Genomic DNA, 20,856 nt, shown 5'->3' on the forward strand with positions numbered 1-20,856 from the left:
CTTTCTTTGTTATTTTCTACTCAAAATACCTACAATAAATGACCACTCTGTTAAAGGTACTGTTAAAAAGCACAGTAGAGAATAAAGAACCTACAGGATGATTCATAATGAATGTTTTTAATTAAATGGTGTTTCTTTTTTTGTAAATGTTTAAATGCATATTGTGGTTCAACATTTAAAATGTGATTAATGATCTAATGTTTACAATCTTATATGTGTATATCTTTAGAATGACCAGGAGGATGCTGCCAGAAAGGCATTTGAGTATTTATGTGAATACTCTCAAGACTGTAGTCAATTGTTCACAGCTCTCAGGTACAGAACTGGTGTTGATGTCATTTATCTCATTGCTGTTTGTGGGACTTCGCTGTGCACAAATTGGCTGCTGTGTTTACCTATGTAACAGTGACTACACTTCAAAAGTAATTCATTGGCTGTGAATCATTTTGGGAAGTCCTGAGGAAGTAAAAGGTGCTATATAAATATAAGTTTTTTCTTTATTTTGGGAAGCAGCTAATACCTAAGTTGACAGGTCAGTGAATTATTGCAGCTTTATTATAAAATGCTGTTTTAATTTTTTCTTTGGGCTTAAAGGAGATGTCCTGACTGTAATTCCACTGCTAACAATATCAAAATGTAACCATCTTTGTTTTCCTTAGAAAATTCTAATTTGTGTTTTGGAAAAAACCACAAAAGGATAAAGTATTATAGGCCAGGGAACTGCAGTACCACCGTTGCACTCACCTGCATCCTGATCCTGTTTTCAGTAGAACACTTGCTACAGGGACAGATGTAAAATGCTTACTACTACTGTATAAAGAAACTCCATACAGTGTCCCGAATAAGCAAAGACACCAACAAAATTTGGTGTTTTTTTTAAGCTCTATTTAGACCAAAAATAAGAAGGACATCTACTTTCATTTTTAGTCCTTAATTTTTTGATGGTTCTCATCGTAACATTATGCTGATTTGATGCTTAAAGGGGTGGCAGGCTTTTAAAAATGTGAAGAATTGTAAACATATCGGGGGGGAAAAATTCATGTTCGCCAGCAAAGTTGCTGATGTTAATGGCAACTGCAGTTAATGGCCACTGGAAATGGCCGCAACGCTAACCGAGTGAAATTGGTCTGGGGGGCATAGAGATACGTGGCGCAGCGCTCGCCTTCCGTGCAACACCGCCCTGGTGGTGTTGCTGGAGGAATCCGGGATGAAGTTTCTGTCCAGGTCTGGCGTTGCAGCTTCCCACAGCCTCTGTGAGCGAAGCTGTGGAGCTCGCAGGGAATTGTGGGCAATGAGGAAGTCTGAGAATTAAAGGGGCCATGCTCACTGAAGCAATACAAAATAAAATACACTTTTCAGCCCTTTCTGCCTTTTAAGAAATATTCAATATTTAAAAGAAGTTCCAAATGTGAATTCAGCTGTTAAAACTGAATTACCTTCCTAACCTCAACAAATGGGAAAACTGCTTCAGCACTAACACAAATGGCTCAGCAAGCCAGGGAAGGGGCACCGAGGGTCTCACACGCAGCACTCCAGCTTCGTGCAGGGGGTCAACACTGCAAGAGCGGCTCTCTATCCACAGGGGCCAGGAGGCTCTCCAGAAAGAACGATGTGGGAGCACATCACTAAGGCCATCACTGCCAGCAGTGTCGCCCCCACCACCTGGTTTCAGTACCCAAAGAAGCTTCATGATCTCAGACCTGTGGTCAAGGTCAGTGAATGCATCTTCAAAAGCCATCTCCTACCAACTGCATCACTAGCCTCACACACTGCTCAATGCACAACCTCCAATCACTCACCTATCAACAATCTGCACCAATGATGAGGCACATCCTTACCTCACCCCCTTGGAGGAGACAGTGTAGGCCATTCTTGGCAGGGGCATGGTTAAGCTCTTGGCCAAGCATCCCTCTGGCGTGCACCTCTTGCTTTCCCGCCCTCCTGTCAGCACAACTCCAACCTTGTGCCATCCTCATTTCACACACCCAACAAATGCAGCCTGCCCAGTCAGTGGGTCAAAAAGAAGAGGCAGCCTGCCCAGCCAGTGGAACCGAAGGCAGATGATTCCATCCCGGATATCCTGGCCACAAAGGGGCTGTCTGGGATGCATCCTCTTCGGCTTCCTTCTCTTCTGCGTCTTCCTCTTCCCTCTGCAAGCGAATGCTGCAAATGTGAAATGACAGCATAAAATGCTGGAAATAATCAGTTGGTCAGGCAGCATGTCGACCTGAGACAATGGGGGAGAAATTCAGCATGTTAGCGCTTCCCGTTAGCGCCTGGGGGACGCTAATGGGTTTGCGGCGGGGCGCGGCGAATCCAACGCCGCATGGGAAATTCACCCGGGATTTAGCTCTGGTGCTAATATTTACCGCCTAGGCCTTTAGCGGATACCAGATCGTGACTTCAATGCGTTTGGAACGCCCGATTAATGGCCCAGATGCAAAATTCACTGTCGCCCCCTGCCTTAGCGCCTGGCCTGAACAACGGCAGGAATAGGAGGCGTGATGCATTCGGATGGCCGCTGTAGGAGTGGTATTTAAAGGGATCAACATCCAGTTTCATTTTAGTCGTCAATCAATGCTACCTTCTCAATTTCACTTAGCGAAACAGCCGCTTTCAGTGAGTTAAACGTTTCCTATTTTCAGGAGTGTTCTGCCTTCTAAAAATTTGTCACTTTCATTCTGCTAAGATTTCGAAGTCTGACACTTGGTCACGTTAATGGGGGCTGTACTTGCACTCAACCTCGCCCTCCAACATCAATGTCAGAGGCAGTGGAGGCAGAGACAAACATTGGAAAATGTGGCCAGAGGGAGGAGGGCCAACAGGGCTGTCAAGAGAAGGCCTTACCCTCCGAGGGTATTCCAAGAGCACTTCTCCTACATAAATTTAACTGAGGAGCAGTGTCTTAGAAGGCTCCACTTCAGCAACGAGGTGATCACAGAGCTCTGCCACCTCTTGCACCATACCTCGAGCCTCAGATCCGGACCACCACGGCTCTCAGTGGCAGTCAAGGTTACCGTCGCCCTCAATTTCTAGGCCAGCGGATCCTTCCTATCTGCAGCAGGAGACATATCTAGCATCTCGCAGTTCACTGTTATTTCTGCATCCTGGAGGTCACAGATGCTCTCCACAGGAGAAGGGACTACATTTCCTTCCCCATCACCAGAGAGAAGCAGGATGAATGTACACGTGGCTTTGCCAGGAGAGTGGGCTACCCCATGGTGCAGGGCGCCATTGACTGCACCCACGTCGCTTTGCAGACACCTGTAACAATCCTGAGGTCTTCCGTAACTGCAAAGGCTACCACTCACTTTAATTTCCAGTTGGTGTGCAACCACAGACAGCGAATCCTCACTGTCAATGCCCGCTATTCTGGCAGCAGCCACGATGCCTTCATCCTGCGCCAGACCGGTGTGCCAGCACTCTTCCAGCCACCACATCAAGCTCGCAGCTGGCTGGTCGGAGACGGGCTATCCGATCTCGACCTGGCTCATGACTCCCCTCCACAACCCCAACACTCCTACCCAGCACTCATATAATGAGAGCCATGCCGCCACCAGGAACATCATCGAGCAGACCATCGGAATGCTCAAACAACGGTTCTGCTGCCTTGACCACTCGGGAGGGGCCCTCCAGTAGTCGGCTGAGCGGGTGTCCCTTTCGTCATGGTGTGCTGCCTGCTGTACAACTTGGCCATCATGAGGGCCCAACCATTGCCACCAGGCATAGTGGGACCACCTCACGAGGAGGAAGAGGAGGAGGAGGAGGAACAGCAGTGAGGGAGGAGGCAGCCACTCATAGAAACATAGAAGATAGGAGCAGGAGTAGGCCATTCGGCCCCTCGAGCCTGCTCCGCCTTACAATGAGATCATGGCTGATCATCCAAATTCAGTACCCTGTCCCTGTCTTCTCCCCATATCCCTTGATCCCTTTAGCCTTAAGAAATATATCCAACTCCTTCTTGAATATATTTAATGAATTGGCCTCCACTGCCTTCTGTGGTAGAGAATTCCACAGGTTCACCACTCTCTGGGTGAAGAAATTCCTCCTCATCTCAGTCCTAAATGGCTTACCCCTTATCCTTAGACTGTGACCCCTGGTTCTGGACTCCCCGGCCATCGGGAACATCCTTCCTGCATCCAGTCTGTCCAGTCCTGTTAGAATTTTATAAGTTTCAATGAGATCCCCTCTCATGCTTCTAAACTCCAGCGAGTATAAGCCCAATCGACCCAATCTCTCCTCATACGTCATTCCTGCCATCCCAGGTATCAGTCTGGTGAATCTTCGCTGCACTCCCTCCATGGCAAGAACATCCTTCCTCAGATAAGGCGACCAAAACTGCACACAATACTCAAGGTGTGGTCTCATCAAGGCCCTGTACAACTGCAGCAAGACATCCATGTTCTTGTACTCGAACCCTCTCGCTACGAAGGCCAACATACCATTTGCCTTCTTAACCGCCTGCTGCACCTGCATGCTTACCTTCAGCGACTGGTGCTCAAGGACACCCAGGTCTCGTTGCACTTCCCCTTCTCCCAATCTATTGCTGTTCAGATAATACTCTGCCTTCCTGTTTTTGCCACCAAAGTGGATAACCTCGCATTTATCCACATTATACTGCATCTGCCATGCTTCTGCCCAATCACCCAACCTGTCCAGATCATACTGGAGTTTCTCGGCATCCTCCTCACAGCACACACACCCACCCAGCTTTGTGTCGCCTGCAAACTTGGAGATAGTACATCTAGTTCCCTCGTCTAGATCATTTATATATATATTGTGAATAGCTGGGGTCCTAGGACCGATCCCTGTGGTACCCCACTAGTCCCTGCCTGCCACTTGGAAAAAGAGCCATTTATTCCAACTCTTTGCTTCCTGTCTGCCAACCAGTTCTTTATCCAAGTCAGTACCTTGGCTCCAATCCCATGTGCCTTAACTTTACACACTAATCTCTTATGCGGGACCTTATCAAAAGCCTTCTGAAAGTCCAAATACACCACATCCACTGGTTCTCCCTTATCAATTCTACCAGTTACATCCTCAAAAAATTCCAGTAGATTAGTCAAGCATGATTTACCTTTTGTAAATCCATGTTGACTTTGTCCGATCCTGTCACTGTTTTCCAAGTGCTCTGCTATTACATCTTTTATAATGGATTCTAGCATTTTCCCCACTACCGATGTCAGGCTTACCGGTCTATAATTCCCCGTTTTCTCTCTTCCACCTTTTTTGAATAGTGGGGTAACATTAGCTACCCTAAAATCCATGGGAACTGTTCCAGAGTCTATCGAATTTTGGAAGATGACCAGCAATGCATTTACTATTTCTAGGGCCACTTCCTTAAGTACCCTAGGATGTAGATTATCAGGCCCTGGGGATTTATCGGCCTTCAATCCCGTCAATTTCCCTAACACCATTTCCCTACAAATGTTGATTTCTTTCAGTTCCTCCCTCTCATTAGACCCCATGTTCCCCAACATCTCTGGGAGGTTATTTGTGTCCTCCTTTGTGAAGACAGAACCAAAGTATGTATTTAATTGGTCTGCCATTTCTTTGTTCCCCATTATAAATTCCCCTGATTCTGACTGCAAGGGACCGTCGCTTGACTTCACATATCTATAAAAGCTTTTACATTCAGTTTTTATGTTCCCTGCAAGCTTACTCTCATACTCTATTTTCCCCCTCTTAATTAATCCCGTTGTCCTCCTTTGTTGAATCCTAAACTGCTCCCAATCTTCAGGTTTACTGCTTTTTCTGGCCAATTTATATGTCCTCTCCTTGGATCTTATGCTATCCCTAATTTCCCTTGTTAGCCATGGTTGAGTCACCTTTTTTTATTTTTATTCCAAACAGGGATGAACAAATTCTGTAGTTTTCCATGCGATCTTTGAATGTTTGCCATTGCCTATCCACCGTCAACCCTTTGAGTAACATTCCCCAATCAATCCTACCCAACTCGCGCCTCATACCATCATAGTTTCCTTTATTTAAATTCAGGACCCTAGTCTCTGAGTCAACTACTTCACTCTCCATCTTAATGAAGAATTCTATCATATTATGATCGCTCCGACCCAAGAGGCCTCGCACAACAAGATTGCTAATTAATCCTTTCTCATTACATAATACCCAGTCTAAGATGGCCTGATCTCTAGTTGGTTCCTCGACATATTGGTCCAGGAAACCATCTCGTATACACTCCAGGAATTCCTCCTCCACAGTATTGTTACTAATTTGGTTAGCCCAATATAGAAACATAGAAGATAGGAGCAGGAGTAGGCCATTCGGTCTAGATTAAAGTCACCCATGATAACTGCTGTGCCCTTTTTGCACGCTTCACTAATTTCCCGTTTAATGCCATCCCCAACCTCCGCATTACTGTTTGGAGGTCTGTGTACCACTCCCACTAACGTTTTCTGCCCCTTGGTATTTTTCAGTTCTACCCATACAGATTCCACATCATCAGAGCTAATATCTTTCCTTTCAATTGTGTTAATCCCCTCTTTAACCAGCAATGCTACCCCACTTCCTTTTCCTTTTTGCCTATCTTTCCTGAATATTGAATACCCCTGGATGTTGAGTTGCCAGCCTTGGTCACCCTGGAGCCATGTTTCCGTAATCCCAATCATATCATATTTATTTACCTCTATTTGCGCAGCTAATTCATCCACCTTATTACGAATGCTCCTCGCATTAAGACACAAGGCCTTCAGGCTTGTTTTTTTAACACTTTTTAGAATTATTATTTACTGTGGCCATGTTTGATTTAAACCCTTGATTTCTCTGACTGCCACCTTTGTTTTTCTCCTTCCTTTTTGCTTCTATCCTTGTTTCCCTTTCCTCTGTTTCCCTGCTCAGGTTCCCAACCCCCTGCCATTTTAGTTTAAACCCTCCCCCAGAGCACTAGCAAACACTCCCCCAAGGACATCGGTCCCGGTCCTGCCCAGGTGCAAACCGTCCAGTTTGTACTGGTCCCACCTCCCCCAGAACCGGTTCGAATGTCCCAGGAATTTCGATCTCTCCCCCTTGCACCATTCCTCTAGCCACGTATTCATCTGAAATATCCTTCTATTTCTACTCTGACTAGCACGTGGCACTGGTAGCAATCCTGAGATTATTACCTTTTGAGGTCCTATTTTTTAATTTACCTCCTAACTCCCTATATTCAGCTTTTAGGACCTCATCCCATTTTTTACCTATATCGTTGGTACCTATATGCACCACGACAACTGGCTGTTCACCCTCCCCTTCCAAAATGTTCTGCAGCCGTTCTGAGACATCCTTGACCCTTACACCAGGAAGGCAACATACCATCCTGGAGTCTCGTTTGTGGCCGCAGAAACGCCTATCTATTCCCCTTACAATAGAATCCCCTATTACTATAGCTCTCCCACTCTTTTTCCTCCCGTCCTGTGCAGCAGAACCACCCACGGTGCCAGGAAGTTGGCTGCTGCTGCCTTCCCCTGATAAGCCATCTCCCTCACCAATATCCAAAGCGGTATATCTGTTTGAGAGGGGGATAGCCACAGGGGACCCCTGCACTACCTGCCTGCGCCTACTACTCTGCCTGATGGTCATCCATTCTCTTCCTGCCTGTGCAGCCTTTACCTGCAGCGTGACCAACTCCCTAAACGTGTTATCCATGACCTCCTCAGCATCGCGAATGCTCCAGTATGTATCCACTCGTAGCTCCAGCGCCGCAATGTGGCCTGTCAGTAGCTGCAGCTGGATACACTTCCTGTACACATGGTCGTCGGGGACACAGGAAGTGTCCCTGATTTCCCTCAATCGGCCTTCTGGAAGGGCGGTCTGTGACTGCCTCATCAGACTGCGGTTCCAATAAATTCTACCCCACATCACGGTCGCTCACCACATCCCCATCATTCCACCCATTTCGCATGCCATATCACAGCGCAAAGCTGAAATGAGAGACAGCACAAATTCTGCAAAATTCCATTAATAAATTTATCAACATTCAGCAAACACATATTTACTACAACAACAATATTATCTAATCACCCTTGTGCAAACCCTTACTTCCCTTCTTTACAATGCCTTTTCCTAATCTACTGCTCCTACGAAGTCTGTGGCCAGTGGCTGCAGCAGGGCTGGTGGAAGGCTGCTGAGTGTTGGTGCCTGAGACTACAGATGGCCTTGCAGGACGCCCTCAAGCAGTTCTGAGCCTGAAAGGCCCGACTGTACACTGCACCACCTCAGGCTGGGTGGCAGCTGTATGCCATGGCTGGATGACAGGCAGCGACAAGGGCAATGGCGGAGTGGCAATGGTGGGAGCAGGAATGCTGTCATCCGGAGAGACGACAGCAGGTTCTTGCTCGGCTGACACACTGCCACTCCCCCGGGCAGCACCTCAGCATCCCTACCAATCTGCTGGAGTACAGATTGCTGACCTGCTGCAACACCGTGAGATTCCCGGTGGACTGTGGTGGACCCAGCGATGATAGCAGCAGTCAGAGCTTGCGTGGCATCAAGCTGAGACTGCATGAGAGCAGTCTGAGACTCGATGGCAGCAACCATTGACTGCATTACAGCACTAAAACGTTGCGTGGCTTCTGCCTGTGCTGCAATGGATGCTGCCACATCGCCCATGAGACACGGCATGAGGTCTGGGTTCCACGATCTCTCAGGGAATCCACCATCCTTTGCAAGCTGCCAAGGATGGGCTCCATGGTGTGCGCAGAGCTCTGTGCAATGTTGGAGGCGGACTCCTCCACGCTCCTTACCATTTCCGATAGGCTCTCGGGCACCCTTGCCACTGCACCTATCATCTTGGTGTGCATGACCATCACCCTTCTTGTGAATGCCTCCTCATTGAGGTCCTCATCTGAGTCGTGTGCAACAGAACTCGCTCTCCGGGGAGTTGGCTCCCCAGCTACCCTTTCTCCCTGGCTTTGCTGCAGCCCGCTCGTCCCTGGTGCATCACCCAGTGCTGACCCCTCTACTAAACTTGCCTCTAAAGATCGCGTAGCCCCAGTATCTGAAGTGGTGCCTGTGGGTGAGACATGCAGTAACGTGGTGCTTTCTTCCTCCTCCTCTTCTCCCACCTCACTCTCACTGGGAGGCTCAGGGACAGGCTGGTCAGCTGGTTGCTGATCACCTGAAAGCATAAAAGCACAAGACTTGTGTTAAGGTGAGGGCAGGGGGGCAGGAAGGGAACAAGGATTGCAGACAGTATAATGAGCTGGAAAGTGGGAACGGCTTGTGTGTGAGGGGGAAGTGGAATGAGAGAAGGAGAGGGGATGAACATACCGTTGTTGTCCTCAAGGGGGTCAACATCGCCAACGGCCATGGCACCCACCACCTGGCACCCAATGACTCGGCACTCGCTTCTCCAGGTCTGTAAGCTGTTGGATGTCTGCCTCACCCCCGCCTATTCGTTCCTGCTTCCTCATACTGTGGGCCACATTTGGCCCGCAAGAGAAAGGAAAGTGTGTGAGTGAGTGTGCAGCTATGTGTTTGGGAGATGTGCATGCTATAGTTGGATAGCTGTGGTTGTAGGCAAAGCGTGAGTTCTTTCTTGGAGTGCTAACAATCAATTTAGCGGGAGGTCAGAAGGACTAGCGCCTGGCGCTAATTCTACAACTTTTTCAAATTTAGCGCCCCAACCAGGGCGATACTGAATTTCTAGCCCCATGTGAACTCTGTTTTTCTCTCCACGGATGTTGCGTGACCTGCTGAGTATTTGCAGCATGTTCTGTCTTCTCAAAGGCCTTCATTTACCATCTGAGCCCTTGCAAGCGTCCAGCAGCACTTCCTACACACTTAAAAAACTTTTCACACCTATTGCAGCAAGCCAGCACTTCAATGAAATCAAAAAAATCCAGACCAAACCCTTAAGCTCAAACTTACCTGAATGATGTGTGTGTCCCTTTAAGAGCTGCAGACATCACCACTGTCAGCCTGTTTGTAGGCCAGATTTACCTGGCGTGCTTAGGACCCGCGCTAGGGTCGAATTACGCGTTGGTGACGTTAAGTCGGCATTGCATGCCAACTGACGTCACCACGCCGCCTTTCTTTCCCAGGGCGCTGCCAGTTACTGGCAGTACAAAGGGGGAGAGGAATATGGCAGCCACCGCAGAACCCACCAGCAGCTGGTGAAAGAGTGGCCGCTGCCATTTTATCGCCATTTCATGGCGCTACGGAGTGGCGGTAAGTACATGAATTTCTAGCCCTATTTCTCTAAATTCTTAAACAAGTTTCTATCTGCAGAAATTCTGAAGTAATTCCAGGTTTTTCACTTGATCCCTTTATCTTAAACAGATGTTTAATTCGCCTAGTGCCAACTATTGCAGATACAGATGATAAAGACACAAGGTAACTTCACTGTATCTCTGTTTGTATCCTTTCTCTTTTAGTACTGTGTTAAACGTGGTTGCAGTTTTACTGTGATAGGCATGAATGCTGCTTGCAATGCTTCTTATTGAAGCATGATATAGTTTCTAGCTGCTGAGACCAACTGCAGTGTACTACTACTCACTGATGAAAGGTGTAGATACATTTCCATGCTGGCTCCCACTGATTTATGCATCAGTGGAAATTCCATCAATGCGATCAAGATTGATATTTTTCCATTGTTGATCTCACTAGTGAAGTTCTTGTCAGTAATAGCTGGTGCCAACCAACCAAAGAAAAATGCATGGTCCTTGAAAATCTGCAGTCATTCAGGCAGACTTCCAGCCTAACACTGGGTTCCGACCTTGCCCCAAAGTTCCTGGGAAGGCCTTGTGGGGGTGTAGCCTCTGTCCATCAGTTACAAGACCATCTTCATAATGAGGGGGCAGGCACTCCCTATCGCTCCCAATAGTGCACCCTGCCTCAGCATCAGACTCTGGGCCTTCATATGTGCCACCGGCTTTTTCTCTGCCACTTGAGGTCTCCAGTGCTTCCAACCTACCCACCTGACTTTATTAACAAAATCACTCACCTGCACAAACGCCTGGAGCACATCCAACCAGACTTTGGGAAGTTTTTCTCCACCGTTTCTCTTTTTTAAAAAAAAAAAAACCCCCACCAGTTCTCATGTAATTTTAAACAAAATTCCCCTGTCTTCTTTTAAAATAAGCTTCTCTCTGTGGGTTTTTAAAATAAAAACTCAGTTCCGGTGTTTTTTTTAAAACTGCCCCCATTGTGTCCCTTATTTTCAAAATTGTTGTTGTGTTCCTTATTTGAAAAAGTCCCCCAACTACTTATTTGAAAAATTATTCCTGTTCTGCTCAGGTATGTTCTGGTCCCATTTCATAGCTTCGGTTGTGTTTCCTTTTTTAAGACAGCCCGACCTCCTCCTTTTCTTCTATACTCTCGCTTCTGCTAACTTTATTTTTCAAAATAGCCTCAGTTCTGCATATTTAAAAAAGATCCGTGCGCAGTGCCACAGGAAATCAACTAGTTGTATTTGATTTGTATAGCTACAATAATATTAATTAATAAGCTGTTGTAGCTGAAATATATATATATATATATATATATATCAGTACTCTTGCTTGAATATTAATTCATTGTAAATAGAAAGCTTAAAAACTTACTGGCAGATCTCCCAAAGCATTACCCATGGTGAATCAGAGGTTTTATAAGAACAGGGCTGTTATGCCAAGTAATATTACTGGGACACATGTCAGCAGGGAGCATTGCGAAGGGGAGCCCTGGGTGTGGAACTGTAATAATCTCTTCGGAACTAGCAGTATTTTGAGGCTGTGGGTCCCAGGGTCTACAGCACTGGGGAGGAGGGTCCCAGGGTTACAAGAACACTGGAGAAGGAGGTTCTGGGAATATAGGCCGGAATTTTGTTCAGGGAGGCGAGTTGAGGGTGGGTAGCTCCGTGGCGGGCGGGAAACCGGGTTTCCCACAGGTCCTGCCAATTTTACCGGCAGGGTCTAATTTGAATGCGAGGCCTCTGTTTCCTGCCCGCAGCCAGCCAGCTTGAGAGGATGGCTGCGGGCGGATAGGCCTCAGTTGCAAGGGATCGGGCGGGAGGGGGTCAGGATCGGCGGGAGGGGTGTCTGGACCGGCTGGAGGGGGTGTTGGCAATCGGGAGAGGGAGTCGAGAATCGGGAGGTGGGGAGAAAGGTTCAGCGAGGGTTGGCAATCGGGAGTGGGTCGGCAATTGGGAGGGGGAGAGAAGATCAGGAGGGGGTCGGCAATCGGGAGGAGGGAGAGGATCAGGCAGAGGGGTGGTTGCAGGATTGTCGGGATCGGCAGGCGATGGGGGTGGTTGGGGATCAGAGAGGTTGGGGATCGGCAGGTGAGCAGGGACGCGGGTGAGGGTTGGTCAGGTATTGGTGGGGGATTGGAAATTGCGGGGGTGGGTGGCTAGGGATTTGGGGGTTGCGCAGGATCGGCGGGGGCCGGAGGATCGGGGCCAGCCTCCTCCTCATCACTGGGGGGGAGGCCTGGGAATGCAATCAGAGGCCTCGTGGAGCGGGGGGGTCTCCAATCGCAGGGGTGAGCTAGGCAGGGACCCTGGATCCAGAAGCTATGTATAAATCCACTTACCCCCTGGGTACAGCAGTCCCCGCCTCTGTTTAACTGCCAGGTTTCATGAATTGTGTGAAACCCGTCCACAGGCAGTTAAGTTCAAAATGATGGGGAAAACAGCCTCATTGCAATATTTAAATTCAGGTAACGGCCACTGGGAGCGGGTTGGTCGCCCGCCCCGTCCCATCTTCGGAAATGGGCGGGGCGGGATCAGGTCGGGATTCACATTTTTAGCAATTTAACAGCCCCCACACTCCAAACCCACCCGTGTTTTTAGGGGAAAATTCCAACCATAGTGACAGGTGTTCTGGCATCTGGGATCACTGGAAGAGAGACCCTTGAATCTGCAGGTGTTGGGGAGAGAGGTCTCGGGACCTGGGAGAATTGTAGTAATTCGAGAATTAAGGAGCACTGCGAGTACAGTCTAGGAGATTATACATAGTGAGATGGGCTCCCCGAATCTGAAAGTTGGAAGCAGGACTGTGGAGGGGGTTTTGGAGTATATTTTAAAATATAAGTAATTATTCAATATTGTACAAATCATGATTCTGCCTGACTCAAAAGCAATTTAATCATATGCAAGTCACTAATGAGTTACAGTACATGGTTTTAGCCCCGCTGCTTCACAAAATCAAACATTCCTGACCTAGACAAGCATATCTAAAATTACACAAATAGTCTTGGTTATGTTTTTGAAGTAAAACGGACTTTCTAACAAATTTTTACCGTCAACATCTAACTATATAAATGCATTGTTTCTTTTGATAGACATGAACGACTGGACTCCCTTTTATCATATTTGAAGACTGGTAGGCACAATAATAGGATCTTATGTTTGGAGGATATTGCAACTGTATTGTAACTTTTCAACCATTTCAGTTAAATTACTTAAGTCTTTAAATTATTCATGCGACATTAACAGGTGAACACAACACATTATACAAAATTCCGTTGCTATTTTAAGCGAGGTAGTGTGTCATTAAATGGCTAATATCGGACAGTATAATTTCAAAGCCTAAGGGGTCAATTTTCCTGGAGCCGTCAGGCGGGGTTTCGGGCGTGTGGGGGGGAAATTGCAAAAATAGGGGGTTGCGACCTTCCCCCCCCCCCCCCCCCCCAAGCTGGCGGGACTGGTCGTCGGGAGCCTAATCACCAATAATTGGCATCTTTAATGCCATTTTAAGGGGCCCTTGCTATTTTCAGCCTTTTCCCACGCTAAACATGCCTGGTGGGAACCCCGCTGATGAAACCTGGCATGAACAATGTTGGCTTGCTTACTTTCAGCTGCAGGTCAATCAGGAAAGAAGAGATTTAATCAGACAGCATTTGTAGGTTGCAGGACCTTGTTGTTTCAGGCTTGGGGCAACTTGTTCAAGGCTTAGGCACAGCTGTGGAAGGTTGGAGCCTCACACACTTCTCCAGTGTGAGCTCCTGGGAAGCTCCTCTCGCAACCCTCACTCGGCGCTTCCTCAACTGAGGCACCTACCAGAAGCATGGGAGGCCTTTTTTTCCTTCCCCTCTTGGCATTAAAGGACCTCCAGCCCCAATCGTGAAATGACACACGCCACAACTGCAGAAGTTGCCATCTGAAATTTTATTTACAATAACCAACTGATGGCATTTTTAAAATAAACACATTTCACCCAAGTGACTACCCTTGTGATTAGTGGTGCTTTATTTTTCTCTTACTCATGCTCCTATGTAGTGGTTCCCCTGTGGCTTCAGCAGATGTGGAGGCCCCTTGCTCACTTTCCTGCTGCTCCTGTCTCGACACCTTTGGCGGGTGTCCTCTGGGGTGGCGAGCCTGTGAGGGCTCGCCAGCAGTCTGCTGCTCCTGCGGCTGTGCAGGGGTTGAGACCTCTATCTCCGTTGGGTGTGGACTCCGGCGGGGCAGTGGCTTGGAAGTGTGAGCGCTTGGAGAGGAGCCCCCACTTCCTTGAGGTCTGCCACCAACCTCCCTCTCATGGGTCAGGTCCCCCTCAGTGCCTGCAAGTGGCTTCAGAGCAGCTTGCTGCACATCAGGGGGGCCATGGGGACCCATTTCTACAATGGCAGTCCTACTCAGAGGGCCTGCCATGAAGGTCTGGTTTCTCTGCTCAATAGCTGACCTTCGCTCCTCCAGAGATGTCAGTCTATTCTGAACACTCACCATGTTTTCAACACTCTGGCGACTTAGCTCCTCCATGGCCGTAGCCATCCTCTCCTCTACTGTAGCCATCCTTTCCGCGGAGGTTGCCATCCTTTCTGTGGTGATGCGTTCATGAGCCAATGACTCCACAAAGGCTCTGCTCATGTTCGCTACGGACTCCTCCTTTCGGTCCACACTTGCAGCGACCCTGGAGACAAAACCTGCCAGAGACTCCTGCATCTGTGCATGGAGATCCATCACCTCTTCTCTTGCGGATGGACCCAGAGGCAGAGGGTTAACATGCAGCAGAGCTGAGCTGGCAGAGTCCTACGCCCTCCGACGAGGACTCTCCACTGCTGTCCCTGTCTCCACCATCTGCTGATGCTCACTTGTGAGCTGTGATACACCAGGTGACAACACTACTCTATCTTGCGAAGGTCCCACTGAGGTGTGAGTGTCTGCGCTGGTGCTGGGTGTGCTGAATTCTGCTGACGCTGCACCCTCAGAGGTTGCAGCTTCCTCTGAGGCATCTGGCTGCTCAGCCTCTTCCTCCTCCGCAGTGGGGATGGGGGCTTCGGGTGGTCCTGTGGGGGAGTAAAGGAAAGAATTAGAGATGTGATGCCAAGGTTACATGCACATTGGATTTTGCAGATGTTCATAAGTCCAAATGATGTAGCTTCAGAATCATAACGGCGACTCATGCTATGTCAATGAGAGAGATGGAAAACTATTCTGTCACCAGCTTGCGGGCCTGTCCCTGTCTCTCCTTCCCCAGCTTCCGCAGCCACATCAGCCCCGACAATTTCCAGGACTCCTTCCTCCCAGGGGGTCAGGTGGGCTATTGAGGGTGGGCCTCCTCCAGTCCTGGCTCGCTCTCTGTTGTTGTGAGCTCGCTTTTCCTGCAATGAGGGAGACAAGTGGAGTTTGAGTGAGAATGAAGGAGTGAGTGTAGAGATTGCAGGAGTGAGTGTAGAGATTGCATAGCATAGATACTTAGAGGGAGACAAAGATGGTGTGATGCTGCAAGACCAAGGGCCCTCCCTGTGTATTGTCAGTTGTGCTCAAAGCATCAGAATGAGAGGGAGTGTGAGGGCTGCATGGTGGAATAGTTATGTGAACGTGAGCATAGAGAGAGAGGGAATGGGTAAGGGTGCATGGATGTGACTGTGAAGTGGGATGTGGAGGAAGAGAGTGCTAAAGCTGAGTGCTGGTGGGGAAAGGCAATGGGGATCAGTTTCAGGGTGGTGGAAACTTCATACTTTTCCTGTACAGTGAAGGCCATGGAATCGCTTCCGACACTGTATCCAGGTTCTTCTGGTGACTCCCAGCGAGTTGACATCTGCTGCCACCTGCATCCATGCAGCCTTGGTCTCAGTGGGAGGCCTCTTCCTCCCTGACCGAGGGAAGAGGACCTCCCTGTGGGCCCTCACCCCATCCAATAATGCCTGCAGTGAAGCCTCGTCGAATTTGGAGGCAGCTCGGGGTCTGGCACTGGCCACAGCTGCTGCAGGCTCCTCTGCCATCCTGTGTGGTTCGTATGGAAGCCTGCAGAGGTTGCAATGCTTGCTATAGACTTTAAAAGCACCACGAATTATGACATCATACTGTGGGGCTTTCTGACTGGAAATAGTCAATTAGCAAGGGTTCCCACACGCTGGAAATGAATTGGCCAATTGAGGGAAAATTGCATCAATCTGGCAGACCCATTTCCATTCGTGTGGGATCCCCGACATTCGGGGAACCCGACAATTCCCCGCACCTGCGGGAAAATCGACCCCTAAGTGTTCCACTCCAGCAGGCGCAGATTTTCATTCTAGTTTCTACTGTGTTTCATTGTAAGTTTATATACATTTCACATTTTGCACTCTTACAAGGTGAACAGCCTTGGCTCAGTTGGTAGTGCTCATGCCTCTGAGTCAGAAAGTCATGGGTTCAAGCCCCACTCCGGAGGCATGAGCACTTCAGTGCAATACTGGGGGAGTGCTGCATTGTTGTCTTTCAGATGTGGCCCTGTCTGCCCTCTCAGATGGATGTAAAAAATCTCACGGCACTATTTGAAAAAGACAAGGGGAGTTCTCCCGCTGTCCTGGACAATATTTATCTCTCAACCAACATCACTAAAATAGATTATTTCATTGCTGTTTGTGGGAGCTTGCTGTGCAGAAATTGGCTGCTGCATTTCCTATATTACAACAGTGACTGCACTTCAAGTGTCGCATAAATAATTTAAATTGGCTGTAAAAGGCTTTGGGACGTCCTGAGATCGTGAAATGCACTATATAAATGCAAGTTCTTTTTTCCTCTTTACAAGGCAGTAAATGTGTGCCTGGGAATGCCATGCATCCTGGGTAAAACTGGGATTTTCTCAATTATGTATGGCCATTTTGCACAAAAGCTGAACACTCCATAGCTGGATTAACAAATTTACTGATGTTTACATACCTGTAAGTGGCATTTAGCTACTTGAAGAGTGTTAAAGAATCATTGCAGCATGATTGGTTGAATTTTTCTTTCTCACTAATTATATCACATTCTCAGAAAGTGCAAGCTTCAAAAATGTGCATTTCTACAATTTTGTTAGCAGTTTGAAAATAATGAAGAAAAACAGGGTTTTGTCCTGTTCCTTAACAATAGAGGAAACTACAGCCTCTAATGTTTAATTTGGAACTAGATTCAGGTTCTAGTGACCATTACTATTTGCTCTTTTCTGTCTTTTTTCTGTTTACTTTGATATTTTGTTTCCATTTTTCTCTTTCACTTGGCACCTTTTATTTTCTTAAAGCCATTTATTTCCTGAATCATTGATCTATTTTTCTTTTTGTTTCTGGATCCATCACTGATTCCCCTTTTAGAATTCTTTCATCTGTGCGCACTCTCTCACTTGATATCCTTATTTATATTTTTACAACGAACTAGTGACTATCCTCCTGGGAGGGGAGGTAAGTTAAGTCAAGATGGTTCCAAGTTGACATGATTGTGATGGGAGTTTGGTTCCAGTTCAGCTGTCTGTGACAGTATAGAAAATGAGATACCTGTAGTAGGCTGGTGCACTGTACGCCAAGGCAATATTAATGAATAACCAGCCAGTCTGGCTCACTATTGAAATCTGGAACGATACATCTTCCTTTGAGACTGGAATTCTTCCTTCTTGGCTTCAGAGAGCCCTGCAAAGCAATTCACGGCCAATGAAGTACTTTTGAAGTGTAGTTACTGTTGTAATGTAGGCAACTGAGGTATGTGTACCTAAAGGTAGGGTGTGTTCATTCAATATCAGGCAAACAAAAATTCTACAGATGTAGATTTTTCAGTAGCTTAGTTCGGAGACTGTTAAACATATTAATGAATCAGACACCTGGCACCAAAAATACAGATATTTTTCAAAATTCTTTCGATTTTACCTTTTCCTTCCTTAGTTTCTTTTGTGCTATATGCTAGAGGGTGAATGGATGATCTGATCTGAGTCTTTGCCAATTGAACTCTGTAACTAGCCACCTAGAGATGCACAAGGGTTCCCACAGGAAGAGATTAAATAAATAAGCCCTCCCTATCTAGATTTTTTTTTTTAGTTCCTTTCTCTTGATGGGAAGGTATTTTGCTTTTGCCCTATATCTCTCCGATGGGTCAGCTGAAATCAGATACTCGTCATGCAGAGTTATGGATGTGAATGCAGATCTTCCCAAGAGTTATGATTCCTGACTTTAATTTTCAGTCTTTTCCATATCTCTCTTACTACCTGGTTTGTTGGTGGCAACACCTTCTCCTACCCCTTGATTTTTTTGTGCAAGAATAGGCAGCTCAGGGTTTCCAGTATTGCAAGTCATAAACATCATGTGAGCTTTGTACTTCCATCCACAATGTTATCAGCCATATGATAAATACAGACAGTTGCACAAGTTGTTTAAATGCCATGTCACATTAGAACTTCTGTGGGACTTAGAATTTGTCTGGTCGCTATATGTGGTGACATTGTAATTGAGCACTCTTTTAGAGTGCATTTATAATGTTGATACACATAGCAACCAGAGAATGTTTTTTACCATATGATGCTCTTGTTGTAAAATGGCTAATTAATGTTAATTGCAAAAATTTGAAAGCCTTCATTAAGAAAAATTAAATAAATATGAACAAAGGTTGTAGTTAAAACAAAAGGTCCATTAGCATTTGAGAAGTGAAAATATAGGTTAATCACTTTGGGTAGAAAATCTTCAGAGTCTGATGAAGGATTTGTAACTGAACCTGCAATTTATTTCTGGATTTTTTTTTGTTTCTACTTCAGATTTCCTGCATTTCCAGTTTGTTCCTCTCGTCTGTAGCTTACATATGTCATCTTATTGCTGTGATAAATTGTTGATGTATTGGCAGTTTCAGTTGGGGTATTGTATGTAGATAATTCAGAATTGGCAGTTTAACTTTACCACATATTTCACTTTAATAGTGATCAAAAGGAGTTGTGAAAAAATCTCACACTTATAAAGAGCATATATACTTTAAATAGTACAACGGCATACTCAATTTTTATCCTACAATTGATAACAGTGGCTTTGCTGTACAAAAATTATTTGTGCTTTTGTTACAGCTCATAAGAAACTAATAGTTCAGCTGGCTGAGGGGAAGATGACTGTTGAGCTGAAAAGTAGTGAAGCCAATTGGTTTCGAAAAATAGGTAAGAGAATGCTATTGTTGAATACAAAGCGCTAAACATGCACCTTCAAATATTAGGGAAATTCCACTGTCTGAAGGCTAAGTCCTTCTCGACCTCTCAGCAGCCTTTGACACAGTTCACTGCGCTATTCTCCTCCAATGCTTCTCCTCTGTTGTCCAGTTGGCAGAGAGACATTACCAAGACAAATTGCTTATTATTTACAGTCTACGGGGAAACAATATCAAATCATCTTAACTACCTGTCACCTTTTTCAAAGATGTTGGTGAATACACATTGGCTCGAAATTTGCGGTTGTAATGCCGGTGAAACTGTCAGTGCTGCTGTCATTACTGTGTAAAACTGACAGCAACTTCTGGCGTCTGCACATGTGCAGTTAAACGCAGAAATCCAGAAGTTGCTGACAATGATACCCTGCTCCTCCACAGGATGCGCTGTTGCAATCAACACTGAATTAGTGATTTGATGTGAACTTCAATTTTTTACGCACTATTCACGCTATAAAAACCTTGTTGAATGAGCTGTAACTGAGTTTTTAACAGCGTACTAAGTCATAATTACTGCTGAACAACCTCTCTGTCTCATAAAAACTAATTTTACAAGTGTGGAGTGTCATTTCTTCAGAATAACATTTAAAAATTGGATGATTTTTAAAATAATAAAAAACATTTTTTTAAGTATGTTTATGATATTTCATCTTCTACCATAATCCCATCTGTAATTCCCAATCTTTATTTGGCTTTCTGTAAAATGATTAAAAAGTGAATTATAATCTGTACTTTTTACTTCCTGGTTTGCTGTCTGTGAGAATTCTTGAACCTGATTGGCTGATCAGCCTGCTTGATGACTTCACTGTTGCTGGACGCCACAGATTCCCTATAGATGGCGGCAGATTCAAAGTCACATCGGAATAGAGAAAATTGATGCTCTAGAGCCCGCTAAATCTTTGTGGGTAGCTTTTTTCGAGGTCAGCAGTGAGCGCCGTCCCTTCACCGCTGACTGCAAAATCTGAGCCTATGTTTTGAAACGCGACATTTAAATGTGACACTCAGAAATAGAACTACCGGCCTGGTACTGCATATGCAAAGGAGTCAAAAAGGCACATTTTCCTATCCTATTCCACCAGCTTTTGGGCAAGAAGTTGCTGTGCTAGAATCCCACTAATTAATGAAGTTTCCACAATTGCCGACCAGAACTGATGTTGGGTGTACAACAGGTCTTTCCAAGTCCCACCTTCCGAATTCACAGTGCCATTGTGACCATAATAGAAATGGGCCCTCAAGTATTCTAAATTGGACCCTGTCCAAGATGCTGACCTCCACTTAAGGTGGATGGAAGCTGCCTTGTGACCTAGCTCATTGTTCAGCTTATGTAAACTGGTGTGGAATTCAAGTGGATTGCATTAATTCTGAATGAGCTAAAGGCATTTGTCTTATTTGCGCAAAGAATGCTTTCAATGGGTTATTAAAATGTCTTTCTTAAAGCATACTTGAAAGTGTTCTTTGTTTTCAATTTGTTTTTTTTTAGTATTTAATATATTATTCTTAAAAAAATATTTCCTTCAGTGGTCTCCTTAGAACAT

At 46.2% G+C, this 20,856-nt stretch overlaps 1 protein-coding gene across 1 annotated transcript in view; it reads left to right on the forward strand.

Moving 5' to 3' along the window:
* The window catches only part of tex11 (testis expressed 11), a 300,617-nt gene that overhangs the window by 179,664 nt on the left and 100,097 nt on the right, over positions 1 to 20,856 (forward strand). The window contains exons 18-21 of the mRNA XM_085992186.1: positions 230 to 315; positions 10,276 to 10,329; positions 13,255 to 13,295; positions 19,191 to 19,277. Of these exons, the coding sequence (XP_085848312.1) occupies positions 230 to 315; positions 10,276 to 10,329; positions 13,255 to 13,295; positions 19,191 to 19,277 (268 nt within the window). The remainder of the gene's footprint in view (positions 1 to 229; positions 316 to 10,275; positions 10,330 to 13,254; positions 13,296 to 19,190; positions 19,278 to 20,856) is intronic.

The sequence above is a fragment of the Somniosus microcephalus genome, chromosome 1 (genome assembly GCF_052327205.1).
Source record: "Somniosus microcephalus isolate GS21.2 chromosome 1, FLI_Smic_1.0, whole genome shotgun sequence".
NCBI lineage: Eukaryota > Metazoa > Chordata > Chondrichthyes > Squaliformes > Somniosidae > Somniosus > Somniosus microcephalus.